At 37.1% G+C, this 26,054-nt stretch overlaps 1 protein-coding gene across 2 annotated transcripts in view; it reads right to left on the bottom strand.

Annotated features, from left to right (window-relative positions):
- Positions 1-26,054, bottom strand: part of LOC6650303 (dystrophin) — a 141,700-nt gene that overhangs the window by 98,135 nt on the left and 17,511 nt on the right. The window contains exons 15-21 of one of the 2 annotated variants that reach the window (XM_023180896.1): positions 25,870-25,975; positions 13,605-13,673; positions 13,127-13,217; positions 12,910-13,030; positions 12,702-12,835; positions 11,015-11,108; positions 10,866-10,946 (exon numbers count right to left, since the gene is read on the bottom strand). In XM_023180896.1, coding sequence (XP_023036664.1) covers positions 10,866-10,946; positions 11,015-11,108; positions 12,702-12,835; positions 12,910-13,030; positions 13,127-13,217; positions 13,605-13,673; positions 25,870-25,975 — 696 coding nt within the window. Of the gene's footprint in view, positions 1-10,865; positions 10,947-11,014; positions 11,109-12,701; positions 12,836-12,909; positions 13,031-13,126; positions 13,218-13,604; positions 13,674-13,808; positions 15,382-25,869; positions 25,976-26,054 lie in introns of those variants that run through there. The other variant, XM_023180899.1, reaches the window with a different exon arrangement.

The following is a 26,054-nucleotide window of genomic DNA, read 5'->3' as shown; positions in this document are numbered from 1 at the left end:
ATGAAGTAGGCGTTGAAAATTATGCAAAAAAGGTGGAAATGAAGTACAAATTTTCATAGAACAAACGATTTATGGAGACACAGAGAGGGAAAGGGGAAGAAAGAGAGAGCTTATAAAAAACCCCAAAGGATATTTTACAGCCCAGGTTGGTTGCCAGGCTCGCTAATTTGCTAAGCTCGCTTACACACATACACACACACACCACTCCCTTAAAACACACTGAGTGAGCGAGCACCTCCAGAGACTTTTGCGGCATTATCATTAGAATTTAAATTGCCTTTTGCTGCCGCTGTTGGCTCTGGCCTCCCCCGCCGTGTTGCTACCCATTTCCAGCTTCCCATCTGAGTTGTTGTTGTCGTTAAGGTAAAGGCAAATATAAGTAATTCCTTGGCGCCGCTAGCATATTTTTTATGAGCTTATTTACCCTTTCTGGTGAATGCCTTGGGTTTTGCCTACTAATTTAAGCACCTTTCCCTTTACCTTCTACTTGTTAAGCTCATTTTATCTAACTGAATATTTAATTAACCGCAAAAAAGTGGCCAGAAAGAAAAGAAAAGTGAAAACAAAATTGGGTTAAAAATACAGAAAGAAAAATAAATAAATACATACAACCAAATGAAAACTGTTACAAAACTTTTGAGGAAAAAGTTTTCATTCTCTTTCTCTTTGTCTATTCTCTGTCCTGCTTTTGAAATTGAAATTATATTTATATATTTTTCTGTTCGTTTTATCTTATTTAACTTTTATTATCTTTAAGCTGTGCGCCCCAACTGGCTAGAGCTTGATAAGCTTTATCTGACATGTGTATTCTATGGTTTTGGGTTTTCTTGCTGTTGCTGCTGTTGGCATTTTCAAATAGTTGTGAACTTTATCGCAACAACAAGGGCAACATATGTACAATGTACATTGAATGGAAAAAGCAGAATGAGCCCTGTGCCAACTACAATTTTGTGGTTTTCGTGCCAGCATATAGCCAAACACACACACACACACAAACACACACAGACGAATACGTCACTCATAATTTGCTTTCAAATTTCTTATACAGTGAAACCTCGATATAACGAATCTGAGGGGGATCGCAAAATTATTCGTTATATCTATTGATTCGCTATAGGTACTGAAATGTAAAACCTTAGTCCTTTCAAGGGACTTAACAAAAAATTCGTTATATTGGGTTTTTCGTTATAACGAAGTTCGTTATATCGAGGTTTCACTGTATACCCTTCGAATCTTAAAGAATTAGCACTGCAATCCTAGGATATACTTGGATTATACGTGACATTTGTTATTAATTTCTAAAATAGGTCAAACATCTAAATGACTCTACGACCGCATCGAATCACAACTAATTGTACTCTAGTCAACCTTAGTTGGCGTTCTTATCTGTTACTTTTTACATAAAAACGTCTTATAATCTGTTTTCTTTCTTTCTTTTTAAAATCTAGCACACTTTCGAAATCTGTAAATTAAACAAATTTCCAAGGGAGCATTCTTAAAAAATCGAATAATATTCAACATATCCCAAGAACAACCCAGTTTTCAGAGTATTGAGTTGTGAGAAGCCAGTGACTGACAATTCACTAATTCAAGACGTAACTCTTATCGTTGCTAATATCAAACTTTAAACGAGTTTAAAGAATTGCCAGACATTTTACAATAATAAAGAATTATATTGATTTAATGCAATCAATATGTATAAAGACAATTAATATCTACAAGGTATTTGGTTCTTTTGACAATCTCAACTTGTTTGTTATTGTCATTGAGGTACGTTTAGCTAATTTGTGAATTACTGCAGGAAATTGTCGTCTATTTCAAGATTTGTTTACAGCCTCAGGTTGACATTGAATTTTTTCTTAGTATCCAGATTTATTATCTATGTTTTGGTCTTTATTTTGCCCAGCGTTTTTTTGTTTATGTTTTTCTTTGTGATTGACAGTCTTGCTTGTCGTTTTGGGCAAAAATATTTGCTTGTCCAGCCTCGACATTGCACATAATTGTATTTGTTATTTTTGCCATTTTCTTTCTATCTTTTTTCACAGCTGCTGCTTCTGGTATGGCTAGTGGAAATGTTTGTGATTTTTCCCTCTTTTTTTGTAGTAATTTTTTTTTTTGCGTTTTTCTGTTTTGAATGTGAATGCAACTGTCGGAACTTGTGTTGATTTATTGGGGATGAAATTTTCTTCTTATTGACGAAAAATACAAAATACTGCTGTGATTGAAGAAATGACATAAACAAATACGGACCAAAACTATGCCATGAGTTTTTGAGAAAAAAAATATAGGATTTGATTTGGGAAAATATTTATAGTTTTATGATAGAAAACTGCATCAGGTGGCATAAAACAATTCAATGATTCGGACAAAAGTTTTTAGAACATTGGCGGATTAAAGAAATAAATCATTTATATGGTACAACAAACATTTAAAGCATAACTAAGCCAGCAATCGAATTGCGGCCAAAACATTGCTCTAAATAATTCTCTGCTTAACTTGGCTTAATTATTCACCAAAGTATAATACCGGAAAAGGGGATGAAAAGAATTAACTATTTATTGAATATTGCTTACGGACACAAAGTTATTTAGATATAAAATAAAAATTGTATAGGCAGAATATTAACTGCAAGCGGTATGTGGGTTTTAAGTACTGAAAGCTTTTAGCTATTATAGTTTTCAATTACTTCGTTTCTGATGCACATTTGGCAAAGATCTCTTTAAACCGCATACTTCAATTAAATTTTGCATACCAAATAACATGCTTAAAATATGAAAAACACACTAAAAGTTGGCAAAACAACACTTAGAGCGCCTCCGGCTGTCCTTCAAAACTGTGTGTACTTAAGGAAATGTTAATGCACTTTTAATATGCACATAATTCCATTCTATTTTGACTAAAAGAAAGCGCAAAAGCAAGAAAAACGACACGGAAAACGATTAAAAAACAAAAAGAATGAAGTAAGTAAGTCGTCTCGCCGACTTTGGTATACCATACACCAGTAAAGCAAATATTTCAAGCATTTTCACATGCTTCTTACAAGCATATCTTAGTATCTTATCTTATCTCACTTAATCATACGAGCACCCTAGCGCCCCCACCAGCCAACGGCCAACTCCGGCCTTATGGAAAAACATTTATATGCATAACTCGACTGTTTTTTATCCGATTTTGATCAAATTTGGTATTTTGCTAGATATTAGTATTAAATTTAAGTGCCAAATTTGATTGCATGAGCTAAAAAAATACGGGAGATAATCAAGTTTTTCAAATTACGGCGGCGGAAAAGGGCGTGGCAAAATTTTTATACATACAAAATGTGTGCATTTACTAATCGAATATACATACCAAATATAGTGTCTCTAGCTAGAATAGTTTTTGAGATAAACGCTTTTTTTAAATTGCGGGGGCGGAAAGGGGCGTGGCAAAAATTTGAAATAAACTTGATCACTCTACATACTACACGAGTCTACATAAAAAAATTGGTGGCTCTAGCTCTTATAGTCTCCGAGATCTAGGTGTTCATACGGACAGACGGACGGACGGACAGACGGACGGACAGACGGACGGACAGACGGACATGGCTAGATCGACTCGGTTGTTGATCCTGATCAAGAATATATATACTTTGTGGGGTCGGAGATGCTTCCTTCTGCCTGTTACATACCTTTTTGGCGACTTTAATATACCATTTCACCCTATGGGTGTATGGTATAAAAAGTGAGAGAAGAAAAGAGGCGACAGCATATAGAAAATAAAATATGTATATATATATATATACAAATATATATATAAAAAAAACATGCAAAATTGTAGTTAACATTGCAAAATAGTAACGAATGAAGTGGAAGTTGCAATTGAAACACACAAGACTAGATACGCTGAAAAGTATGCAGCAATAAATGCAGCTAGCATAGACAATGCCAAACTCAGCGTCTCTTGGTTTGTGTGTGTATCTGTGAGGGGGTGAAAAGAAACATCTTTGTGTCTGTGTATTTGTATTTGTGTGGGGTTTCTGCATTTCCAGCTGCATAAAGTTCGCATTTAATTTTGTTGCATTCGTTTCTATCTTTCTTTCTTTTGCTTTGCTTCTACTTTTTTCTCTCGGTTGGTTTTTTCTATCTTGCCTCGTTTTTCACAAATATCTCTCGCGATGGTGTATTGTTCTTCTTGTTGTTTTTATCGCATGTTTGGCCGCGAGTTATCATTTGTGAAGCACACAAACACTAACACACACACACAGAAACTCATGTTGTAAACATTCAGCAATGTGTCTGTGCAATGTCTGCAATTCTCTTTCTCTCTCGGTCGCTTGCCTAAAACCTCTACAATGCGTTTTTTTCCTTTTTACAGGAAACACAGGCGCTTCCAACACACTGGCACAAATTAAATGCAATAACATGAGAACAGAGAAAAACAAAAAAAAGGGAAAAAATGGAGGAAAAGAAGGAGGTAGGAAAGGAAAGGAGTCTGAACTTGACGCAGCGGAAATGCTCCTGGACTGCATGGCAAATGTCCTGGGTCTGAGTCCGGGTCCTGGTCCTGGTCTTGGTCTTGGTCCTGTTCGGTTCTGGTTCTCTTTGACTCTCAATGGCTCGCTCCCTTTATCATGCCCTCCATTTGTGTCTGTTGAGCTGAGTGCAGCAGAACACCGCCACGTTTAAGCAATTATAGTCAAAGTGAAGATGTAATCTTTAGTGCGGGTTTCATGTAGATGGCAATGACAAATATCTTTATGTGTGATATATTATGAATGAGAGGCAGACAGACACAAAGATGAGCATAAAAACCAGTGTGTAGATGGAAAAATTGCTTAATGCAAACCAGATTATAGGTACATACGCAACATCTTTTGAGATTTCGAAATGATAAACTCAGTTTGAAAATATGTTAAAACATGGCTGCTAGAAAGGGCTGTAGAAACCTTTAAACTTAGTCAACTTTATAGTGGCGAAACCCGTTTAATCTAAAGCCCGCCTCTATCTTTGCCTATATCCCTATACAATATAAAGACTCTGATAATAGATGAATCTTTTTCGAATCATCTTTGTGATTAAAATATATCATTAACGCTAATTTTCTGATCATAAATGACCCCTTAGTTGGGAGAAAATGCAACCGGGATCACGACTTGCCTTGACGAGCACGATCGACTCTTCATATATAACGACGATAGACTTCAATTTTGTTGTTGGACTTTATAAAAATTTGAGCGTATGGAAGAGTCATTTTCGTATCCTCTTTTAATCAGGTATGAAAATAATCACAGAGGGTTCCACATACACTTATCAAAATGTTTTTTATTAAAAAAGTTTCCAAATAGTATTGGGTGGATTCTGACTCTTTTCTTAATCACAATTCCTTTGATGTATTTGTCAAAATTTTTTAACAAAAAAAGAAAATGCTGATATCTACGCCTCTTCTCCGCCATTTTAAACGCTCTTTTACCTAACAATTAAATTGTTTGTTAAATAATCTATAGGGTATACAAGCGCAATGCGTTTAAACTGTCAAAAATCAGTTGTGGTCACAGTTCCAACAGAATGCAGTATGAACGTGGAGAGAGCACCACCACGAAATCAAAACAACAATGCGGAAACTACAACTAGTGGGAGAAGACGAGTCACTTTCATGGACAGACGTACTACAGGAAATCTGGGCGCTTATTTGCCACGACGTATGGAAACAGAAAGTCCAAATCGCCGGAAAATTAGGAAAGTGGCAATTTTTGTAGGCAAATGTTTTTTGTACATTATGATAATAGGAATTGTCGGTGCGGCAATAAGTGTTTCTTTTCTATAAATTAATCAGCTAAAAAAAAAACCCTTAAGTATTTTATTTCGACTTCTTTTTTTTCTCTAGGACATTGCCATGCTGCTAGAGTCCGCTGTTACTGCAAAAAGCATGCAGATTCTGTGTTTTTTTGCGCCTGGTTTTGGTCCTGGTTCCCGTGACTGACTGGTCTAACTGAATGGACAAGAGGTACTCGAAACGAGTTACTGTAGGTTCAACGTTGGCATTGGTCATCAAACTAACCAACACACCGATAAAAACAACCGACACACACACTCGCTGGTCACACAGTGGACTTTGTGCCCAATCGTCAACGCTCAACGTCCAAGTCAAGAGCCATTCCCATCCTGTCAAGTGCTCATTCTGTTCACTCCGCAACTTCCTCTTACTATTTCCTCCTCCCTGTCTCTGTCTGTTACTATTCCATGCTTTCTTTCTATTTTTTTTGCCGTTCTCGTTTCAGTTTTTGTTTTTTGGACTACACTTTGCGCGGAAATGTAAATTAATTGGTCTAACAAAGTGCACTTGAGTTTCGGCTGCGGGTTGCATGTGTTTTTTTTTTATACTCTCCCCTTTCTCCTTTATAGTTTTTGGTATTATGGCTGATCTTGTTGTTGTTACTCTTGATGTTGCTGCTGTTGTTACAATTATTAAATTTTTGGGCACCACCACCGCCTGCATGGCAAATGATGATTTGAAAATTTGTGGTTATTGTGGTTGACTTTTTGACATTTTTCGAAATGAAAATGATTGCTAAATTTAATTAAGGAAAAACAATTGTAGAAAACTTAACGTTAAAAATTTAATAATTTTTAAATCATAAAATAGAAAATCGATCATGTACACTTAACTTAAGTAAAAACAGTTCATCAAAACTACTTGCAATAATGCTTATGTAAATATCAGATGGATCTGATTATATTATTCCTTCGCGCTTTATATAGTTAAAATACAATATCTTTAAATTCAATGTATAATAAATTATCGGTTCTGAATCTGTTTATTCTTTCTTTTACCACATTTAAATCAAACCGCAATGTCTATCGTTCTGTTTATATAGAAGACGATTTATTATTAGCAAAGAAATAATTCATTTTTGGGGGACTTCCGGAGTCGCAAGAGCATTTAAAATTCGGCATGCGACTACTGTCTTCCGGTATAGTTTGACCATATATATTTATGATACTTATATATGAAACATTGTTGCATTTCAAAGTGGTTCCAGCATTTTGGGTTAAAAAAAAGAGATAAAAAATCTCAACTCAAGTATTATAATTTTTGAGCTAACAGACAATTAATACTGAAGTGGCGCTGGCTTAGATGGCTGCCGACTGCTGAGGTAAAGACCAACTTAGGCTCTAATCAAACAACTTGTCTTACATTTTTTCTTTGTTGTCTTTTTCGTTGGTGTGTTTCGAGAAGAACCCACGCAAATGCTAACAAACTGGACAACAGGGCAGACAATTTCAAGTGCTTCTAAACAACAACGAAAAAGCCTACGCATAATTTTTGGTTGTTACTTCTTTTTTTTTGGTTTTGGTGTTGTTTTGTTCAGACTCATTTTCGTTGACTTGTTGCTGACTTTTTTTTATATATATATCTACTTATTTTTCGTTTTGGTTTTTGTGTTTCTGTCCGCCGCAGCGTCAACAGGTAAACATAAAGCTTGCCCCACACTTGACACACTCCCTCGAGATGCCAAAGACTTTAGCTAGGTTGACATTTGTTTTCCATGTTGACCAAAGTTGCTCCCACACCCATCAAATTGTTGTTGTTTTTGTTGTAGGGTTTGCATATTTATGAAGAATCTTGGGAAAGTGCGGAAATCTCTTTATGAATGAACATATTTCCACTAACAGAGAAAAACGAGAGAGAGAGAGAGAGAGACAGACGACGATTGTCTGTTGTCATTTGATAGATAATCGGCTTTTGAATGCTTGCATGTTTAATCATTTTAACACGTTTCGAGACTGTTTTTCTGAATCGAATGGGTCGTCATGGTCTAGCATGGGGTCTGTAACGCATCTATCTTCACTGAGTTGAAAGTTTTGGTTTCAAGTGCTTGAACGGCTACCGTTTATCAAGAGTTGTAGAAAAACTTGGCTAAAGTAGAAGTAGAAGGTTGAACTCACTTGACATGATTTATGTTCGCTCTTATTTAGTTGGTCCGATTACTTATCAAATGTTAAAAAATGTGATTCTTGGAAACTAATGCTGTGTGTTAGATAAATTTTGTTTTTGAATCCCAGGAAATCTTTTGCAGGTATGTGAAAAGATTTTGAAAACTGATTTCGACACAATTCAAGTTGTTTTCGTTAGTTTTTTAAGAATTGGAGGGAACTATTCAATAATCTAGATATATGCTGAATTCCTAAAAAAAATTGCTAAAACTTGGCCAAAGGTAAAGTTTATTAATACTACAAGATTTATGTTTTAAAATAGAATCCTAGATTACCAATGAAAAAAACCTTTCAAATTGGTATAAACTTTTTAAAAATTTCATTTTTTATACAAATGCAAAATTTTTTTTAGACACATGGATAAACATTAAAACAGTTGACTTTTCGTTTATTTTTATTATTGTGATTAAATTGCTTTCCTTTACATCTTTCAATCTAAGTTCATATTTTGCATTTCCTATTTCATTTTACGACAAACAAGAATTTCCTTTTAAAAGCAATCAACATTTTTGAACTTAATTAGAGTATTATTGCGAAAACATTTTGTTTATGCACTTTATACGCACAAAATTAAGTTAAAGTTAGGTTTCAACTCTTTCATTTCACATTTTATCACAAATTCACTTTGCAAAATAATTTTTACTTTTTTTTAATCTCAATTTCGTTTGGTCTAAAGATAGACAGGGAGGGAGACGATATGCAGTGAGGGAGAGAGCAATATGTGTGCATAATTAATGCACATTTCACTTTAAAATGCACACACACGCACATTCACACACACACTAACACGCACACACTAGCATAGGCAAAATGGCGACGCTTGCTTTTCCGCCATTTGCTTTGAGCTGAGATTTGTGTTTAATTGTTGCATGGCGAAATTAATTTAGCATGACAAGGATATGGATTCATGTCATATGTGAGTATGTTGAAAACTTTGATCGTTAATATGGATTTTCATTTGAATTTGTCATAAATTTTTGTTGTTTACTTTATGCAACATTCGTATGAATTGTTAATGCTTGACCATTAACCGGGCAACCGGTCAACGAAAATCGCCGTACAAGTTGCACGTCCGTAAACCACACGCGTCCGGGCGCATCACAAAACACGAACTGAGAGACGAATCAATGTTGGCCAGACGACAACGCAGCATCCAGCAGAGGCAGCAACTGCGGCAGCGGCAGCGACAGTGGCAGCAGCATCAGCAGCTGGTAAAGTTATCCAAAATAGCTTCAGTCGGGGGCAGTCGGCAAAAGTGGCCGAGATAACAAAAACAGAGAACAGAATGCCAGCGAACGGCAAAGAAGTGGAGAGTTTTTCCTCTCATTTTCCACTTCTACAGTGAGAGAGGGAGTGGAAAAACCAGAACAAGAGAGATAGAGCGCGAGAGAGCGGAAAATTTAGCCGGTAAAATGACTTGCCTGAGCCGGCAAAATAACAAAAATAAACACATTTCAAGTTAAGACTGCAACGACTTGGTTGATACCCTAATAAACTCTAAAATTATTCAATTGTTAACGAAAACCATACAATTGTCTAAAATTCATTCAATTATTCACTTATTTATATTATTTATTAAAAATTTCAAAAATTGACCAAAACTAATTTGGTCATTCATTTTATACTTTTTTATTTCGTAGGATTTTCTGTTTAAGAGAGATTTCTTCTAAGCATAAATTTTATGGCAAACTTATTGCAAGCCCGCCAAAAGACAGTCAAATAAGTGGAGACTTTTGCTTAAAGCTTCTATCTACAGGTGAGAGCATTGCCAGCTTACAATTGTAAGCAAGCTTTTCTTTTGGAGGTTAAGCTTTTGCTAAGTAACTTTTGCACTCAAGTGGGAAAAAAAGGATTAGCCTCTAGTAGAACCCAAAGCTCGGAATAGAAAATGGCGCTAAAGTTTAAAATTTAATGGTAAGAAAATATCTGAAAGCAGGTAACTAAAGAAAACAGCTCAGAAAGTGCTTCAAAACGTAAGAAAATCAAATAAGTAAGAAATTAAGTCAAAAGGAAAAGCATTTACAATAATTATCTTAAATAGGCAAAAGTCTATTTACAGGATAAGCGAAGGCTGATTCAAATGATAATAATGACTATGATGATGATGATAATGATGATGACAATGATCTGGCGGACAGCCCCCCAACCAAACAAACAAACAGAAAACAAACAAAGAAACAAACAGAGAGACGCCACGACGGCACTTGAATAACGCACGCCGCGTTGCACTCTTGAGTATCTTGTTTGTGTGGGTGGAACAGACAAAGTCAGAGAAGGAAAAAATGAGTGTGTATGGGAAGAAGGGGAACACCACCCTGGGTGTCATTGTTAAGTGGGTAAAACTCATTTGACTGCCTGGCCACAATGGATATATGCATGGCCATTCTGGGTTGCAAATGCAATTGAGACATTAAGTGCATGTAAGAGAAATAACTTTGTTACGTTTGCATCTAGAAATGAACTCTGAAAATGTATCTTTCGACTAGATGAACTCGAATAATACTTAAGAAGCCCTTGATCTGATAAACAAAATTGGCCTCGCTAGAAAGAAAAAATCTTAATGATGATACCATAAAGTAAAAGAAAAAGACAATGCCATATGAGGGTGGCAATTAGGACAAAAAAAAACTCTTTCATGTAATCTTATAATTAATTAAACAATTTTTCCCCAAAAAAAAGAAAAGGGAAAATAAATTTTCATTTTTTAAATGCCATGGTCATCGTTTATAAATGCCCAATGGTCAATGAACTTCTTCTTACGTTAATAATTCCATTTTACAGTATATAAATCTATCAATTGAATTCAGAACAAATATACAAAAACGTTTCTTTATGTCAGCTGGTTGTGATCAAAATTGGCAAAAGAGTAAAATGAAGTTCATTCCTACTTACCTTGAACATTAATGGATTTCGTTCAATATCCGATTCAGCATTTTCGCATAACGTCTCCGTTTCCGATAGAAAGGCAAGAAACTGCAAAAGGAAATTAACAAAATTAATTAGTAAAGTTAATTTAGGACATTTGTATTATAGACACTTACTTGGTCCATGGCACGATCAAATGATTGAAGGCTATGAACGGCGGCATGAAGCTGTTTTCCACGATTGACGACACCATTATTCAGATTGGCGTAACTGTAGAGATACAGACAGAGTTAAGATCAAAAGGGCAAGCTAAAATGCTATCTAAAACTGAGCAGGTAATTTACTAAAGTCTTAAGAATTAAACAATATTCAGCCAAATGATATAGGAAAAAAAAGTAAAACTAAATAAATCTCTGATAAAAACTTTAGTTTTAGCAGTATATAAATAAAACCTCTTCAAGAAGTTCCATCTATAGACAATTAATATCTAAAATCTGTTATATTTCGTTAAGCACCAAAATCTAAATTATTGTATATTTAAGTACAAAATGCCACATAAATATACAATAATTTATTAGATGTGGAGTAGAAAATGCCACAAAGGTGAATTCTTAATCTAACAAATTAAATATATAAATATGTGAAACATATAAAAACTTAGTGAATAAATAAACCAGAGGGCCGGGACTAACTTCGACCGCGTCAAAGTTTGTATACCCTTGCAACTTTTTTGGTAACTCTTTCCTTACCTATAGCCATCAAAGTGGAAAAACGTTTAAACTAAAAAGGCTAATGTGTCCGAAAGAACGGCCAAGATATTGATCAAAATAACTGTTTTCCACCGATCGGACCTATGGGAGCTATATGATATAGTCACCCGATCTTTATCAAATTTGGCATAGTAGTTACAATGTGTAATTAACTCACTAATATTAAATTTCACGACAATAGCTCAGAAAATAATGAAGTTATTGAGAAAAGTCACTGTTCGTGACTTTGCAGTTTGTATGGGAGCTAAATGATATAGTGGTCCGATCCGGCTGAATCTGAGATATACAACGCCTGCAGTATATACAAGCCTACATGCTTTCAGCTCTGTAGCTCTTTCGGTCTAGGAGGAGTTTGCGTTGATCCAGACGGACGGATAGACGGACGGACAGACGGACGGACTGACGGACGGACGGACGGACATGGCTATTTGAACTCGTCTCGTCGTGCTGATCAAGAATATATATACTTTATATGGTCGGAGATGCTTCCTTCTAAGCGTTGCACACTTTTGACCAAAATTAATATACCCTTTTTGCAAGGGTATAATGAAATCGAATTATTATCTTCATGATAACTTTGCTAAAATTGAGGATTATCTTGAATTTTTATTGAAAGTGCTGGAATTTTTCTTGTTAAACTTTTCAAGTTTCCCAAAACGTGGTTAAGTTCTAATCTCTAGAAAATACCCTTTTAGAAAAAGGTATACGAAACACTAAAGCTTTAATGAAACTTCAAGCTCAATTAGAGCTTAAGTTTATCAAAAAAAAAAGTAGTTGATAAAATCAATTAAAACATGCTTCAAATAAGCATAAATAACTATACATTACTTATTCACTCTAAATCTAATCTTGCAAACAAATTAAACTACTTAGCAACCAAATTTAAACTGTTTTGATTGGAGACAATTAAATACATATAAGCGACATAAAATTGACAAAATAAATTTCTTCATTTTCATTTCTAGTTTATCTCTTGACTTTCTGCTTCAAGCTCTTTAGTATAAAGATATACAATTAGATTTTCCATTTCTTGCATGTCATTAAGAGGTAGACATTTGCAACTCTTTCAGATGTCTGGCATTTAGCCACTCACCGTTGATTAACGACTTCAGTTAGCTTCTTAATCCTAGTTGTATCATCATTGGGATAGACAGCGATTAGTTTCTGTGTCAAGTCGTTGAAGAGCTCAAAGTGCTGTTTATTCTGATGCAATTCCGCATGGAAGGACTGTAATAATTAATGGAGTTGAAATCAAAATTAATTGCCCAAATAAGTTTAAAGTAAATCACACACACACACACCTTTTGCTCCTTCTGTTGGGCTTCCAGAATGTCAGCTGTGGTGGCAATTGAACCCATGCGTTCAGCCCGCTGCTCCATACGTCCCAGCCACTTTTCCAATTCCAAACGCTTGGCCTCAAAGCTGCCACCAAGACAAAGAGAAACAAGGAAGATTGATTCAGCATTAATTAGTCACATACAAAGGAAGTTAACTCAAGTTGATTGGTTTGGTGCTTACCGTTGGGAATCACTTAGCATGTTCTTCAGTTGGGCAGCTCTTTGGAGTACACACTGTGAGGTCTCATCCCAATGCTCCCGGAGACGTGTAACTATGAAGAAGACAATAGATAATGCAATCAATTTCGTTTTCAATTTGAGGGTTTAAGTTAATTTTGAACAAAAATAAACACTGATTAGGTTTGGGGAAATATGTTTATGTATTTTTTTTTTTTGGATTGGTGACCCCGACGATCATGCAAGTAAGTAAACCGTTAGCTTAACGTTTTGTCTGACTTTGATTTGCTTGTTTGTTTTGTGCTTTTTTTATTTATTGTAAATTGTTGTTGGCTATGGTTATTTAGGTTTTAGGCTTGAGGCTACTTTTTTTAAGGGTTGTGGCGGGCGTTTTTTTGTTGGTTAGCCTTCAATCCAAGTGGGTTAAGTTACAAATCGACAACGACAAACTCAAAATTTGTGTTTCGGATAGTGTTTGTTACCTTTCAAACAGCAACGCATATAATCTAAATCAGCCGAACAATGCGGTGCTAGCGAGAATTGTTTCAATTCTATGAAATTTTGAAAAAGAAACAATAAAAATTAAATTGGTTGATAAAATAAAGAACAACAATTTGCATTCAATTTGAAATTAACTTATATATTTCCTATCCTATTGCAGTCAGAGTTCCCGCCCTAGGCCTTACCCTGCATACCACCGCCTCCCACTGTTGTTTGGGTCATTTGTGTTTCATCGTGTGATGAACGACGTCGCATACGCATCTCCTCCCGCGTTATGCCGCCGGCAGCAGCAGCTGCAGCAGCGGCGGCAGCGGCAGCAGCAGCCCGCGATTGTGCCTGATGTTGGAGCAAGGCGGCAGCTGCCGCCGATCCCGGTGACTGTCCCATATTATGTACAACCTGCGGCGGTATATTGCCCAAGAGTTGTTGTCGAATCTGCTCCCGAAATTCACTGGTCAATGGCATGGCAGCCGGCTGCTGTTGCGTCTGTTGCGACGACTGCTGCGACTGCTGCTGCTGCGCGGCGGCTGCCAGGTTATTTTGAAAACGATGACGACTATATTGCAATTCCAGTGGTAAATTGCGATCAAGTGAACGCATATGATGCTCAATGGTGGAGCGCATCGATTGCTCGACATGTGAATTGGATGACACTGACGATGATGAGGAATTGTGCTGCATTTGTTGCTGTTGCTGCTGGGCCTGAGCACGCAATTGTTTTAGTTCCTCCAAAGATTGTCGAGAATCTCCCGCACGAGTTTCGTCCAGCGAGAGATTTCTTTCATAGTTTGCCGTTCTCAAATTGACACTGCCGCCGCCCATATGCCGTGCTCCGGCTGCCAGACTTGCTTTGAAACTCAAATCGAAATTGTTTTGCATTTCCATATTTCTTAGATTCATTTGCTCCTGCATAGCTCGCTCCATATTCCTTAGACCACTCTCGATGCCGCGTAGTGCATCTTCGGAGCCGAATTCATCAGTGGGTGAGGTGGCTGCAGCTGCAGATGCTGCTGCCGCTGGTCGTTGATTCAGTTTCTTTGCCTCACTGGCTCGTGTGGGTGCTGGCGAGGGCACAGGATTCAAATTGAGTGATTGATTCTTTGAGCTCTGCTCACTGAGGGCAGCCACAGCCGATTGCAGCACCAGAGGCGGGGGCGGTGGTGGCATCTCAAAGGGATTGGAACAACGTCTGGCAGCCATGCCCTCGGCTGAGAGTGTAGAATGCTTCTCAGGCGGTGGCGGAGGTTTATCCTTGAATTTCATACCAGCCAAAGGGGAATTTTGTGCACTGTTTTGTGCGGAGGCCTGAGCCGATGCCGAAGCTCCTGGTTTCCGGGGCAATGGTGGCGGCTGACGCATTGGTGGCGGTAGACCAGGCACCGCCATGGCATGGCCATCGGGTATACTCTTAAGACTATGACGCTTGGGTGGTATTTCTGGTGGTGCGGCTCTATCGCTAGCTCCTCTGGCTGGTATGGCCGGAACTGGACGTGATTGTTGCGGTGGCAATGGCGGCGGAGCTGCTGCTCGATGTGCTGGCAGTGTGGAAGAGGCTCCTGGCGCATGATTATTGCTTGTTGGTTGCTCTATGGATTGCTTGCGTAACAATTGCTGGGCCCTTAGAGCAGCCTGGGCAGCCAGTTCGGAGTTGATGCGTGGTATTTCTGGCGCCAGTTTAGGTGCGTGTTGCTGGTCTCCATCTGGTATTGTGGGTGGCAAAGGCGGCGGCGGTTTGGCAGTCATTGTGATTAAGCCTCAAAACTCTCTTTGGGTTTTGTGCGAGGAATTGTGCGTTGATATTTTATTATTTGGTTTGGTTTTTTGCTAAAAGGAGATCACTTTGTATGGGTTTCACTTAGCATTTGCATTGATTGGCATTATCACATGATTTTTATTTTAGGGGTTCGTTTTGGGTCTTGGTCAATTAAAAACACTTTTGCCGCAACTGTTGACACGGTTAAATGGTAAATATTAATAGTAAACACATTGGCTGAAACCGAGCAGGGGTGAATTCTGTTCCCCCATGGCTGTGGTCTGGGTTTGTTTATAAAACGTGCCGGGAGCTCAACATTGAATGAGGGGCCCACAAACAAATATATACACAAGAGAACAACTTTAAGAGAAAGTTCTCTCTTCTCTCCTTCTCTTTACTTTCTCACTCTTCCTATGTCTCCATCTCTCTCAAGGGGAGTTCGCTCTCTCCTGTTGACTCTCTGGCATTTTTCTACCACACTTTGTACACTAGTCTGCGCCGGCTGACTACTAATGCACAGGCGGCAATTATTATCACTGCATACTTTTTGGCGCTGTTTGCTTTATAGTCTCATTCGTTATACAGTGAATATTCGATAAGATATTTTATCAGGAAACAAACAAAAAATCAATAGATAACATAATTGATCTAGTAATAATCAGATTTTTAACTATTTTGACTTTCTTTCTCTCAATTTGATCAAATAATCGTTATTTTTTCGTTTGGAAGCGTTGCGAAACTTCATGTGAATTAAATTTTTTAACTTTTTTGGGTAGTCTAAAAAAAGTTGAATAAATTTGTTTGTATAATCCTATTATTTAATTGCCAATTCCACTCTAAGAATTCTTTTGTTTAACTTGCAGACGCACTGTGCATACCATTTGCTGCATCATCCATCCAATGGAATGCAATGCAATCTTTTCATAGCCAAAAAGTTTGCCTTTTATACTCTTTTCATAGCACACACAGCCACACCTGCAATAAACGACAAGTGAATGCGATGAGGAGACATTTAAAAGGAGGACATGTTGCTGCCACTGATCCTGTCCACGTTCACGCTATGCCATTAAACCTGCTACCAATTTCAACTTGAACCCCGAACCGTAAGGCGTAAGGAATTGCCGTTGGCAGGTGCATTTAACTTCTACCCCCCACACACACACACACACTCCTTTTGACTGCAGACAAACAATGTCGAGATGATGGGCATGTTGCTGGCCATTTTGCTTACTGCTGCACATTATTTCTTTCCTTTTTTATTGTTCTCCTCCTGTGTTGCATATACTCAGCCATCGTTGCCAGGGATTGTTCTCATACCTGAATTGTTGTCTGCTTTCTGCTCGACTTTTATTTAATAGCTTTTTTTTGTTTTTGTTTGTTGCGTTACCTGTTTTTGGATTTGTATGGGTTTCTGACACTTTTGGTTAATTATTCAGCATCAACTTAATTTATGACAAAAGTTGAATCTACTTTACTTGTTTTAACTTTATTATTGGCCAGAAAACACTGTGAAAAAGTTGTTCATTCTCGTCTAGGTTAAATTGTGGACAATCTGGCAAAAGCAATGGAACAATTTGGTTGGCAAACAAATTGTAAGTCAAAATGTTACTCTCATTAGCACAAGAATATATTATAAAATGCAGCTAGATATAAATAATTATTAAGACAGGTAGTGAAAAATATTAGGAAGAAACATTTCTTTTTATGTATCAAAAACGGAATCTTGGACTGCTTTTTGATTAATTTTGACTTATTGTTAGTGCAAGACCCAAATTCTTTTCCAGTATTTTAATGGAATAAATCAAGTCATTTATGATGATAGGAAAAAGAAAATCATCGAGCTACAAGGCTAATAAATCAGTGTCCTTATATAAGCTTAAAAGAAGACTTTCTCAATATTTTCAGCAAAGCTTTTATGATTAAAGTTTCCTTTGACTCTAAGCGTCTCAATGTTTCGTCCTAGCCCTTTATAAGATATCCAAAACAAAAGACTCCATGATATGGTTATTTACCTTTAGACTAAACACATATGTTTCAAAAATGTCCGCACATAAACGCTCAATAATCTACAAATGTAGCTCGAAAACGAACCAATAATGGCCTAAATAATGTGGGTAATTTTTCTATGACACTCAATTGACACTACAATTGTTTGTTCCTTCGACTAACATTAATCATTTATTTTGGCTTAAGCTTGAGTCTCATAAATATGTCGAAGATTAATTGACAAGAAAACGAATAGAAGCGAATGGAAATTATCGAATAAGTAGATGAATGAACATTTCGGGGAAAAATATTATCTACAGGAATTGGCCAAAAGCATGCCACTTAGTTTTATCAAAAAGTTCATTTTGTGTGCTCCATTGAGGCGTTGGCAATGGCTTCGCGTGGGAAAATCATCAAGTTGAAAACTATTTTCATACACAACACGTTTTCGCTTTGTGTTCGGGTGCGCTCTCTCTGTGGCAAGTAAATGAAATGTTGTTTTCCGCCTAAAAGTATGCAATCAAGTCAAATAACTTGAGTGTGTGTTTCAACGCCGCGTCGCGTCGTCTTGTTCAAGTGATTGTTGCTGTTGTTGTTGTTGCCATTGTTATTCTTGTTGCCATTTGAGTGAGCTCAAAGTTTTCCATGTTAATTCTTTCGGTTTTTGTTGTTGTTTCTTTTTTCGCCAACGTTTGCTGTTTTTGTGCTTGGCTGGAGTGGACTCCAATGTATTTGCCAGACACACTGAGCCATGCTCCCTATTCTATCCGTTCTTTTTCATACCCCCCTTAAGTTATGCCATGGCATTTTTATTTTCTACTTCTGCCGCTCCCTAACGGTTCCACCCGCACTCCATTCAGCAGTAAAGCGAGTGCTCGTTCCATGTAATTTATTGAAACACATTCATTTCGCTATGATGTGAACAGCAGCAGCAGCAACAACAACAAGAACAACAGCCGCAAACAACACGCCCATCGCTTTTATTTGCCTCTTCGTTACGGTTTATTGAATATTTATATGTAAATTGTGTAAACGAAATAAGCATAAGCATTTTATGTGGTTTTGATTAATTAACGAAACGAAACGAAATTAAATTATCCTTTTTTCCACATTTAAAATATTTATATGCACAATTTTTATTTTAATTTACTAATAGAAAATCAAATGGGATATTTTAATTGAAAATTGTACAATAAAAAATATTGCAAAGAGAAAGAACCAAATAATTGATACAAGGGAAATAAGAATTGATAGAAGATAAGTTTTCCATTACAATAAGAATAAATGCTACAAACTCATTAGATGTTCTACAAATTAAGTAACTATACTGATTTGTTACTCAATATGTAAGATTTGCAGATTAAATAAGAAGACATAATAAATAAAAAGAAAATGAGAACAACTAAGCAGCCGCAATGAGTTCTTTAGGTTTTAAATATTATTGGTATAATATCAAAATCCTTCCAAAGAGGGTTTGACATATTTCTGGTACTTAAATATTTGGCTTGGAATTATTTGCATATTAAATGGCTTTGCTATGCCTAAGCCATAATGATAGCTGCAGCTTAATGTTGTCCATTTTACCTTAACATAAAACCAAGTCTTAATAATTTATCATACATACATACGTTATTTATGTAGTCGGCAATTAGATCAGACATATAACCCAGAATTCTTCTAACTCAAACTTAGCCAGTAGTTCTTCCAACTCATAAAACGGTCTACAAGCAAATCCAATCAAGAAAAGGACAAACAACTTTCAATCATACACTGAATAAGAAATATTCTTATTGTTATTGAAATCAGATTATTTTATCCACCAAAAAGCTTTTAATTGCACACAATTTGAGTTGTAAATAACTAACAAATAAAAACAAATGGCTTGGAAAATATATTCTGAAATATTTCAGAGAATTTAAATTTAAACGATTCGTAATTATAATAGTTGAGTTTTGGAAATATTTTCCATATTTGGTTGTATTTATTAATGGAAATTCCGCCATAAGCACTTCTCATTTATAATTCATTTCCACATAAACACATACACACATAAAAATTCCATTTGGGTTTGATAGTGCTGGGATATTTATATCATCTCTACGTTTTGTGTTTTTTGCTATATTTTGTTCAACAACATTTGCGGCATTTTTATTGTATATTTTTCTGTTTGTTTTTTTTTTCCTTTATGTTGCCACCCCTCGACGTTTATTGATTTACAAAGGCGGCAACAAAAACAACAACAACCACAGAAAAAGCAAGAGAAAGAGAGCAAAAGAGTAAAGGTGGCAAAGGGAAAAGAGGGAACAGTCAGGGCACGGCTTTAGGCGGCACACGTTTATCAAATATTTTGTTTTTATTTGCAAAAAAAAAATTATTTATTTTTCACTTTATATTTTTTGTTTTTTTTCTTCACATTAATTTAAGGAGGTTTTGTTTTTTTGTTTAATTCTTTACGGATTTCACTCGTCGCGTGATGCAGCAGAATGAAGGATATGGAAAATTCACAACCGTTTGTACGCAGTTAAAGCCGACGAATGTCCTGACTGCCTGAGAACACAGTACTGACAAAGAGTCGAGGAGTCTGAAAGAACTGGAGCCAGAACCGGAGCCAGAGCCAGCTGTACACACGGCGCAAAAATTTCAACACGGAACCGTTTTTACTATGCTTTCGCCACGCTCTTCTCTCCCGCAATATGGAAAAGCAACCCCCAAATGGGGGTAAACAAAAAACACGATAGCAAGGTGTGCTGGTGATTGGGGTGTGCGGGTGGATGCAAGGGGAGCCAAAAAGCAACCCCAATATAATTACAACTTAATAGGCTTGTTCGTTACAGTTCTCCCTCAAAAAAACACACATACAAGACAAATTTACTCTTTGGAGTCACTTTTTGGAAAGAGAATCTCTCTCTGTGTTTCTCTCTTTTTATACAGATTATAGCCGGCATTCCGGTAGATATCAGGCTCATGCGCATGTCTATATATGTGCTCTATAGCCGGGAGTCCTTCTCAACCTTCCTGCCACATGTTGTTGCGGGTGTCTGTGTGTGTCCCTGCCACAAACCTTGACAACTGATAAGAATTTTTCTTTCCCGGATTTTTTTTCTGCCTTTCACACACACACACACAGAGGGTTGTAAAAAGAGAAAGAGAGATGGAGAGAGAGGGAGATGTGTGCCATTGATGGAATTTATATTTATGTTATTGTAAGCTTTCCACTCCCCTTTCACCCCTCGCATCGCGCTTTTTGAAGGGAAATGTTGTGGATAGAAAATTGCTTCGTGTGCATTGGCCTTAATGGCTGAAAGAGGATTCATTTTCTTGCTGCAACAATAAACAGAGCGTAAGAACAGACAACCGATAAGAACTCAATGGAGCTGTGGACAGGGAGGTGGAATTGTTTTAATTCTGGGAAAAAGATTATAATGAAGCATGAATAAAAAGGGTATTGAAAAATTGATTGAAGCCAACTTTTTATCTACAGAAGAAAAGAAAAGTTATAATTGGAAAGGCCTGAGTTGATCCATTAGTCAGCTTTAAGTTTGATGCGTATTTCTTAGAAATGTGTTCCGTCACATTTAATAAAAACCATAGAAGGAATATTCTTGAAGCAGAATAGACAATTTTGCATTGTTATACCCTTGCAAAAAGGGTATATTAATTTTGGTCAGAAGAGTGCAACCCATAGAAGGAAGCATTTCCGACCATATAAAGTATATATATTCTTGGTCAGCACGACGAGCAAGACGAGTTCATATAGCCATGTCCGTCGGTCCGTCAAACTCGCAAACTATATACTGCAGGGGTTGTATATCTCGGATTCAGCCGGATCGGAACACTATATCACATAGCTCCCGTACAAATGGCAAAGTCACGAACAGTGACTTTTCTCAATAACTTCGTTATTTTCCGAGCTATTGTTGTGAAATTTAATATGGGTAAGTTTATTACACATATAAACGCCTGTGACTAATTTGATCCAGATCAGGTGACTATATCATATAGCTCCCATAGGATCGATCGGTGGAAAACAGTGACTTTGATCAATAACTTTGTTACTTTTAACGCGACTGCTTTCAAATTAAACATTTGTTAATTTAATATATCTGTTAGTGAATGTGCCGAATTTGATAGAGATCGGGTAACTATATCATATAGCTCCCATAGGAACGATCGGTGGAAAACAGTGACTTTGATCAATATCTTCGTTATTTCCTATGTTAAGATTGTAGGCCGTTCTTTCGCAAACATTCCCCTTTTTTGCTTAAACCTTTTTCCACTTTGATGGCTGTATGTAAGGAAAGAGCTTTCTTAATCTTTATCTTTATTATTGCAGTTTTCAAACTTGAATTTAACGAAGCCTGCAGGTTCAAAAATAGCAAAAAAAACTTAACATCTCTAATATAAATTTAAAGAGCTTTAAACAAATGATTGGAATTTCCAATTAACTAAGATGTATGCGGCTTGTTGTCTCCTCAGGTTGTCATTCAGGTTGGCTTTAAAGCCTTTCAAATTTAAATAATTCATTGACACACATCATAAAGGTTGAATTTTATACACTGACTTCATGTGAAATGTAATCTAGACAAAATCTTGTAAAGAATTTACTCTCAAAGCACACTGACATGTCTATGACAATCTTTTTAATGAATTTAATTAAAATTCATTATGCTTTAGACCATATGAGATGGCTAAAGATCAGGATAGAAACAGGATAACAGGATAGCACCAGGACCTCTCTAACTAACCCAAGACAATTTGCGTAATGAGTGAGTGTTGGCTTCTCGTAGCAGTTTGCTGGGCAACGAGTAAACGAGTCACACAAAAAGGCCGCAGCTGAATGCATACAAAGCAAAAAGAGGAAGAAAAAAAGTTGGCAAAGAAAACGTAGAACGGGAGGCGAACTTCACTTGTCCTCCATGTGGGTAAAGTTTTTGCTGTATGAAACTGCAGGCGAGGACAACATAACAGGACACCCAAGGGCATGCTGGTGACACCAGTAAACACACAAACACACGCACAGACAGACTGGCACACACACACACACACAGACAGTATTGAACCTGCAAAATTTTTCACATATTTCACTGCTTTGCACAAAATTTTTGGTTTTTCATTTTCTTTCTTTCTTAGAGCACAAACTATTTTGGCCAAATAACTTTGAAACGCTGACATAAATTTGAGCGACAGATTCAGCCATGACAATTATTTAATTTCATGTCAGCGAACAGAATAAGAAGTCTGAACGGGGAGAGTGTAGAGCAGAGGGTGACTTGCTGAGGCATTCAAGTTTCATAAAGCCAAAGCGACCTTTTTCTGTTCCTCATCCTTATCCCTCAATTGCCATAGGGCTAAGCAGAAGGTCTGAGGTTAAGCAGCCATAGAGAAAACTGACTACACTTTTTAAGTAATTAAAAAACACAGCAAACTGATGGAGAGGGGAGAAGTTTCTTTAAAGTGTTGATGTGAAAAGGGTCGACCAGACAGTACCCAGTACCCTACATAAAAGAAAAACAAATAAGTCCTAAATTATAATAAATTTATTAAAAATGCACTAAAATGCACTTATAATGTAAAACAATATATGCTCCAAACCGAGCTAATAAACAAGTCAACATAAAATAACCCATAAACATATTGCAACTTAAGAAGCTAAATAACAAAATTCATCAAAATCGGTTGGTTAAGAAAAGAATTTACAAGCCAAATAATAAAACCATTCGAATTAAATCGCATTAATAGTTTTTCGACTAAACAAAAGAGTAAATTAAACTTTTAAATGAAGTAATCACAGGTTATGCTCTACTTTGGCCTCACTTTGTGTATAACATTAAATATTCATTTTCAAGCCAATTATTGACAGTAATCGAAGGTAATCCGTAAAAAGGGTTTAATAGGATTTATATTTTTATCCAGTTCATATGGGTAATAAAATTGTAATCGCTTAAAGCTTTAAATGACCATACAAAATGAGGAAAATTCATGAATTTTTAAATACAATCATAAGATATTCCTAAGAACGGGTTAAGCCCTTAGGGAAGAGGGTATCAAAGAACTTCTTGAAAGCGCAGACACAAGCCAAGCCAGGAAGCCTGCCGCCACCGAGGGTTGGGGGCGAGAGGCCTATTAAAGCGTGTAATGGCAGGCGTATAACTGAGAATCCGTGGGAGGGCAGACCAAAACGGGGGGACCTGCCGAGGGTTTAAATGGCTGGGTGGGTTTTTGGAGCAGGGATGGGTCCAGAAAGTTGAAGGCGTCGCAGAGAAAGACTGCAATTAGAGGCAATTTGGCTGTTGTGTGGGTGTGTGAAGAGAAAACTGGCCGAAACCGAGTGCGTTGTCCTTTCAGATAATGTGCTTTGATATTGTTGTTGTTTGGGTAGGCAGGGACATTGCAGGAATTGCAGCAGCATGGGCAGCAACAGCCGCTGCACTAAAATTGCATGTCAAAGACAGATTTACGAGAGAAGGCTCCAGCAAACCAACCAACCAACAACTCACACCAACTCCCACACACACGAAATTTTGCCGGGCATTTTATTTATGATAAGAGCTCCTCGTTCCTAGCTTTTTGGGAGGCTCTCGTAAAAGTTTTTGTGCCTTATGGGCACGCAATTGGGCCGTATGAGATAATAAATAATGGTTTAATTAAGCGTCAGCTTACAAAACACGTAATTAATTGATTTTGCTTGCAGTTTTGTCTTCGAAACGGTTCGTTTAGTTCGTTGTCTGGTGTCAAGTGACCCTTTTCCCATTCCTAAAATGCTTCCACTCCTTTCTTTGCGCTTCATCACTTTGCCTGGGGGCCAAATCGGAATTCAATTTCATGTTGGCAAATTGAAATACAATAAGTGGAATTTTATGGTCACATATTTTTGGCCACTTGCCAAAAAGGGACAGGGAATTTGTGGCGTAATTTTAAGTCATGGCAAACATGTTTTCAAGGTTTCATGGCATACCTTAGGGAGCTCACACTAGCACCATAAACATGGTACGAAACATTTATTAGGTCTCCTTTTTTACTCTCTCTTAGCCCAATATAAGTATGACTTTTAACTAAAGGCCAGTCAAGGAACCCTTAAGTTATGCTTTAGTTTCAAATAATTATAAAGTTTATTTATAAAAGCGTTTGTTTAACGAAAACAAAAAGAAGTTTAAACAGGAATTCTTAGTTTTTCATTTCTTTAGTTTAGTTCAGGGAAAATTGCATTTAATACAACGTATTCCCCCAGGAAAATTAGCAAGCTTCTTTGGAAAAAAACAGAAAAAGAAGCAGAAAAAACTATAGAATTTTTTTTAATATGCTTGGTCGTAGGGAAGCCGTAACAAAAGGCATGTTCCTTGCAGCCTTAAGAACAACCTAAAGGGAAATCCAGCGTAACATTTGCTAGATTGTGGACTCACGTACCACACAAAGCCAGAGGCACACTCACACACACACACAGAGGGAGAGAAAAATGCAGGCAGTGAGGATGTGGACAAGTTACAAATGTTTATGACAAACCAAACATCATAATAATATGTAACAAGCAGTGCAAGCAACTGCAGGCCAATCCCCCCATATACACACAGACACACACACAGCCACGTACAGAAGGGACATGCCTCTCTCTTACCCGCTGCTTGTCAATTAAATGTCAACTGGCATAAATGTTGCCTCAGTCTGTCAGATTAAAATTCCACGGTAAGAGAAAGAGTTGAAATGCTGAGCATGCGCATTTATCGCGCGCTCTTTCCGCGCTCTTTCCGCGCTCTTTAACAAGTGACTTTCAAACTGTAAATATGAAAATTATTCACCACTCAGAAGTATGCAACACACTTTAGGCTGATTCAATTTGCACTTGGCCACTTGATCTCTTTCTTTTGGCCCTTTTCTTTCCCACACTCTTTCTCTCTGTCTGTCTCTCTTTCTGTCTTTGTGTTTGTTTTGTTTGAACTTTGGCCATTGTCTTTGACTTTTTGGGCTAGCTGTGAGTGTGATTGTGTGTGTGACATTGTTTTAAACCAGACAGACAGAGAGACAGTTGAGTAGGGAAATAGAGGTTCACGGCCCCGTTATGCAAATTCTGCCCTTATCCCCCTTAACCATTCCCATTCTTTTGGACCAAGTTAGCAATTTTAAGTGGCCATCGTTTTGGTTTACTGGAAAAACTCATTCATATGTGTCTGTTTGCCCGTCTGTTTGCCAGTCTCTACATGTTTGTACTACTGTGTGAGTCTTGTCTAGCGGAAATTTGTTTGCACTGAAGTGATTTTCAAGTCGAGGAAATGGAAAAATGTCCAAGCAGGAATTCACATAGGTGATGAATCCTTCTACCCACCATTTTATCCACCCCATTTACGAGCTCAATTCGAACAGACGACATCCGGTTGTGAGAGCTCTAATTAAATTTCCATATTTGTAAGCCAAATTGGGCAATTTGTTTCATTTTAACTAACTGTTAGATAAATGTGAAAAGCTTCTCGGAGAACTTTAAATTGTGAATTTTGTGGCATTTCATTTTAAATTACCTTTCTCTTGCAACTGCTGACGTTTAATATCGCCTTTGAGTACTTCCGCTGTGTGGACCAGTTCATTCAGTTGCGGTTTTTTCATTTTCAGTTCACGCAAAACTTTCTGCATAACGAAACAGAAAACACACGCACAGAAAGTGAATAGAGATAGGCATATCAGGCAGAGTGCATCCCCATTAGCT

This window comes from Drosophila willistoni, chromosome 3R (genome assembly GCF_018902025.1).
Source record: "Drosophila willistoni isolate 14030-0811.24 chromosome 3R, UCI_dwil_1.1, whole genome shotgun sequence".
Taxonomy (NCBI): Eukaryota; Metazoa; Arthropoda; class Insecta; order Diptera; family Drosophilidae; genus Drosophila; species Drosophila willistoni.
This window is presented reverse-complemented; position numbering and strand designations above follow the sequence as displayed.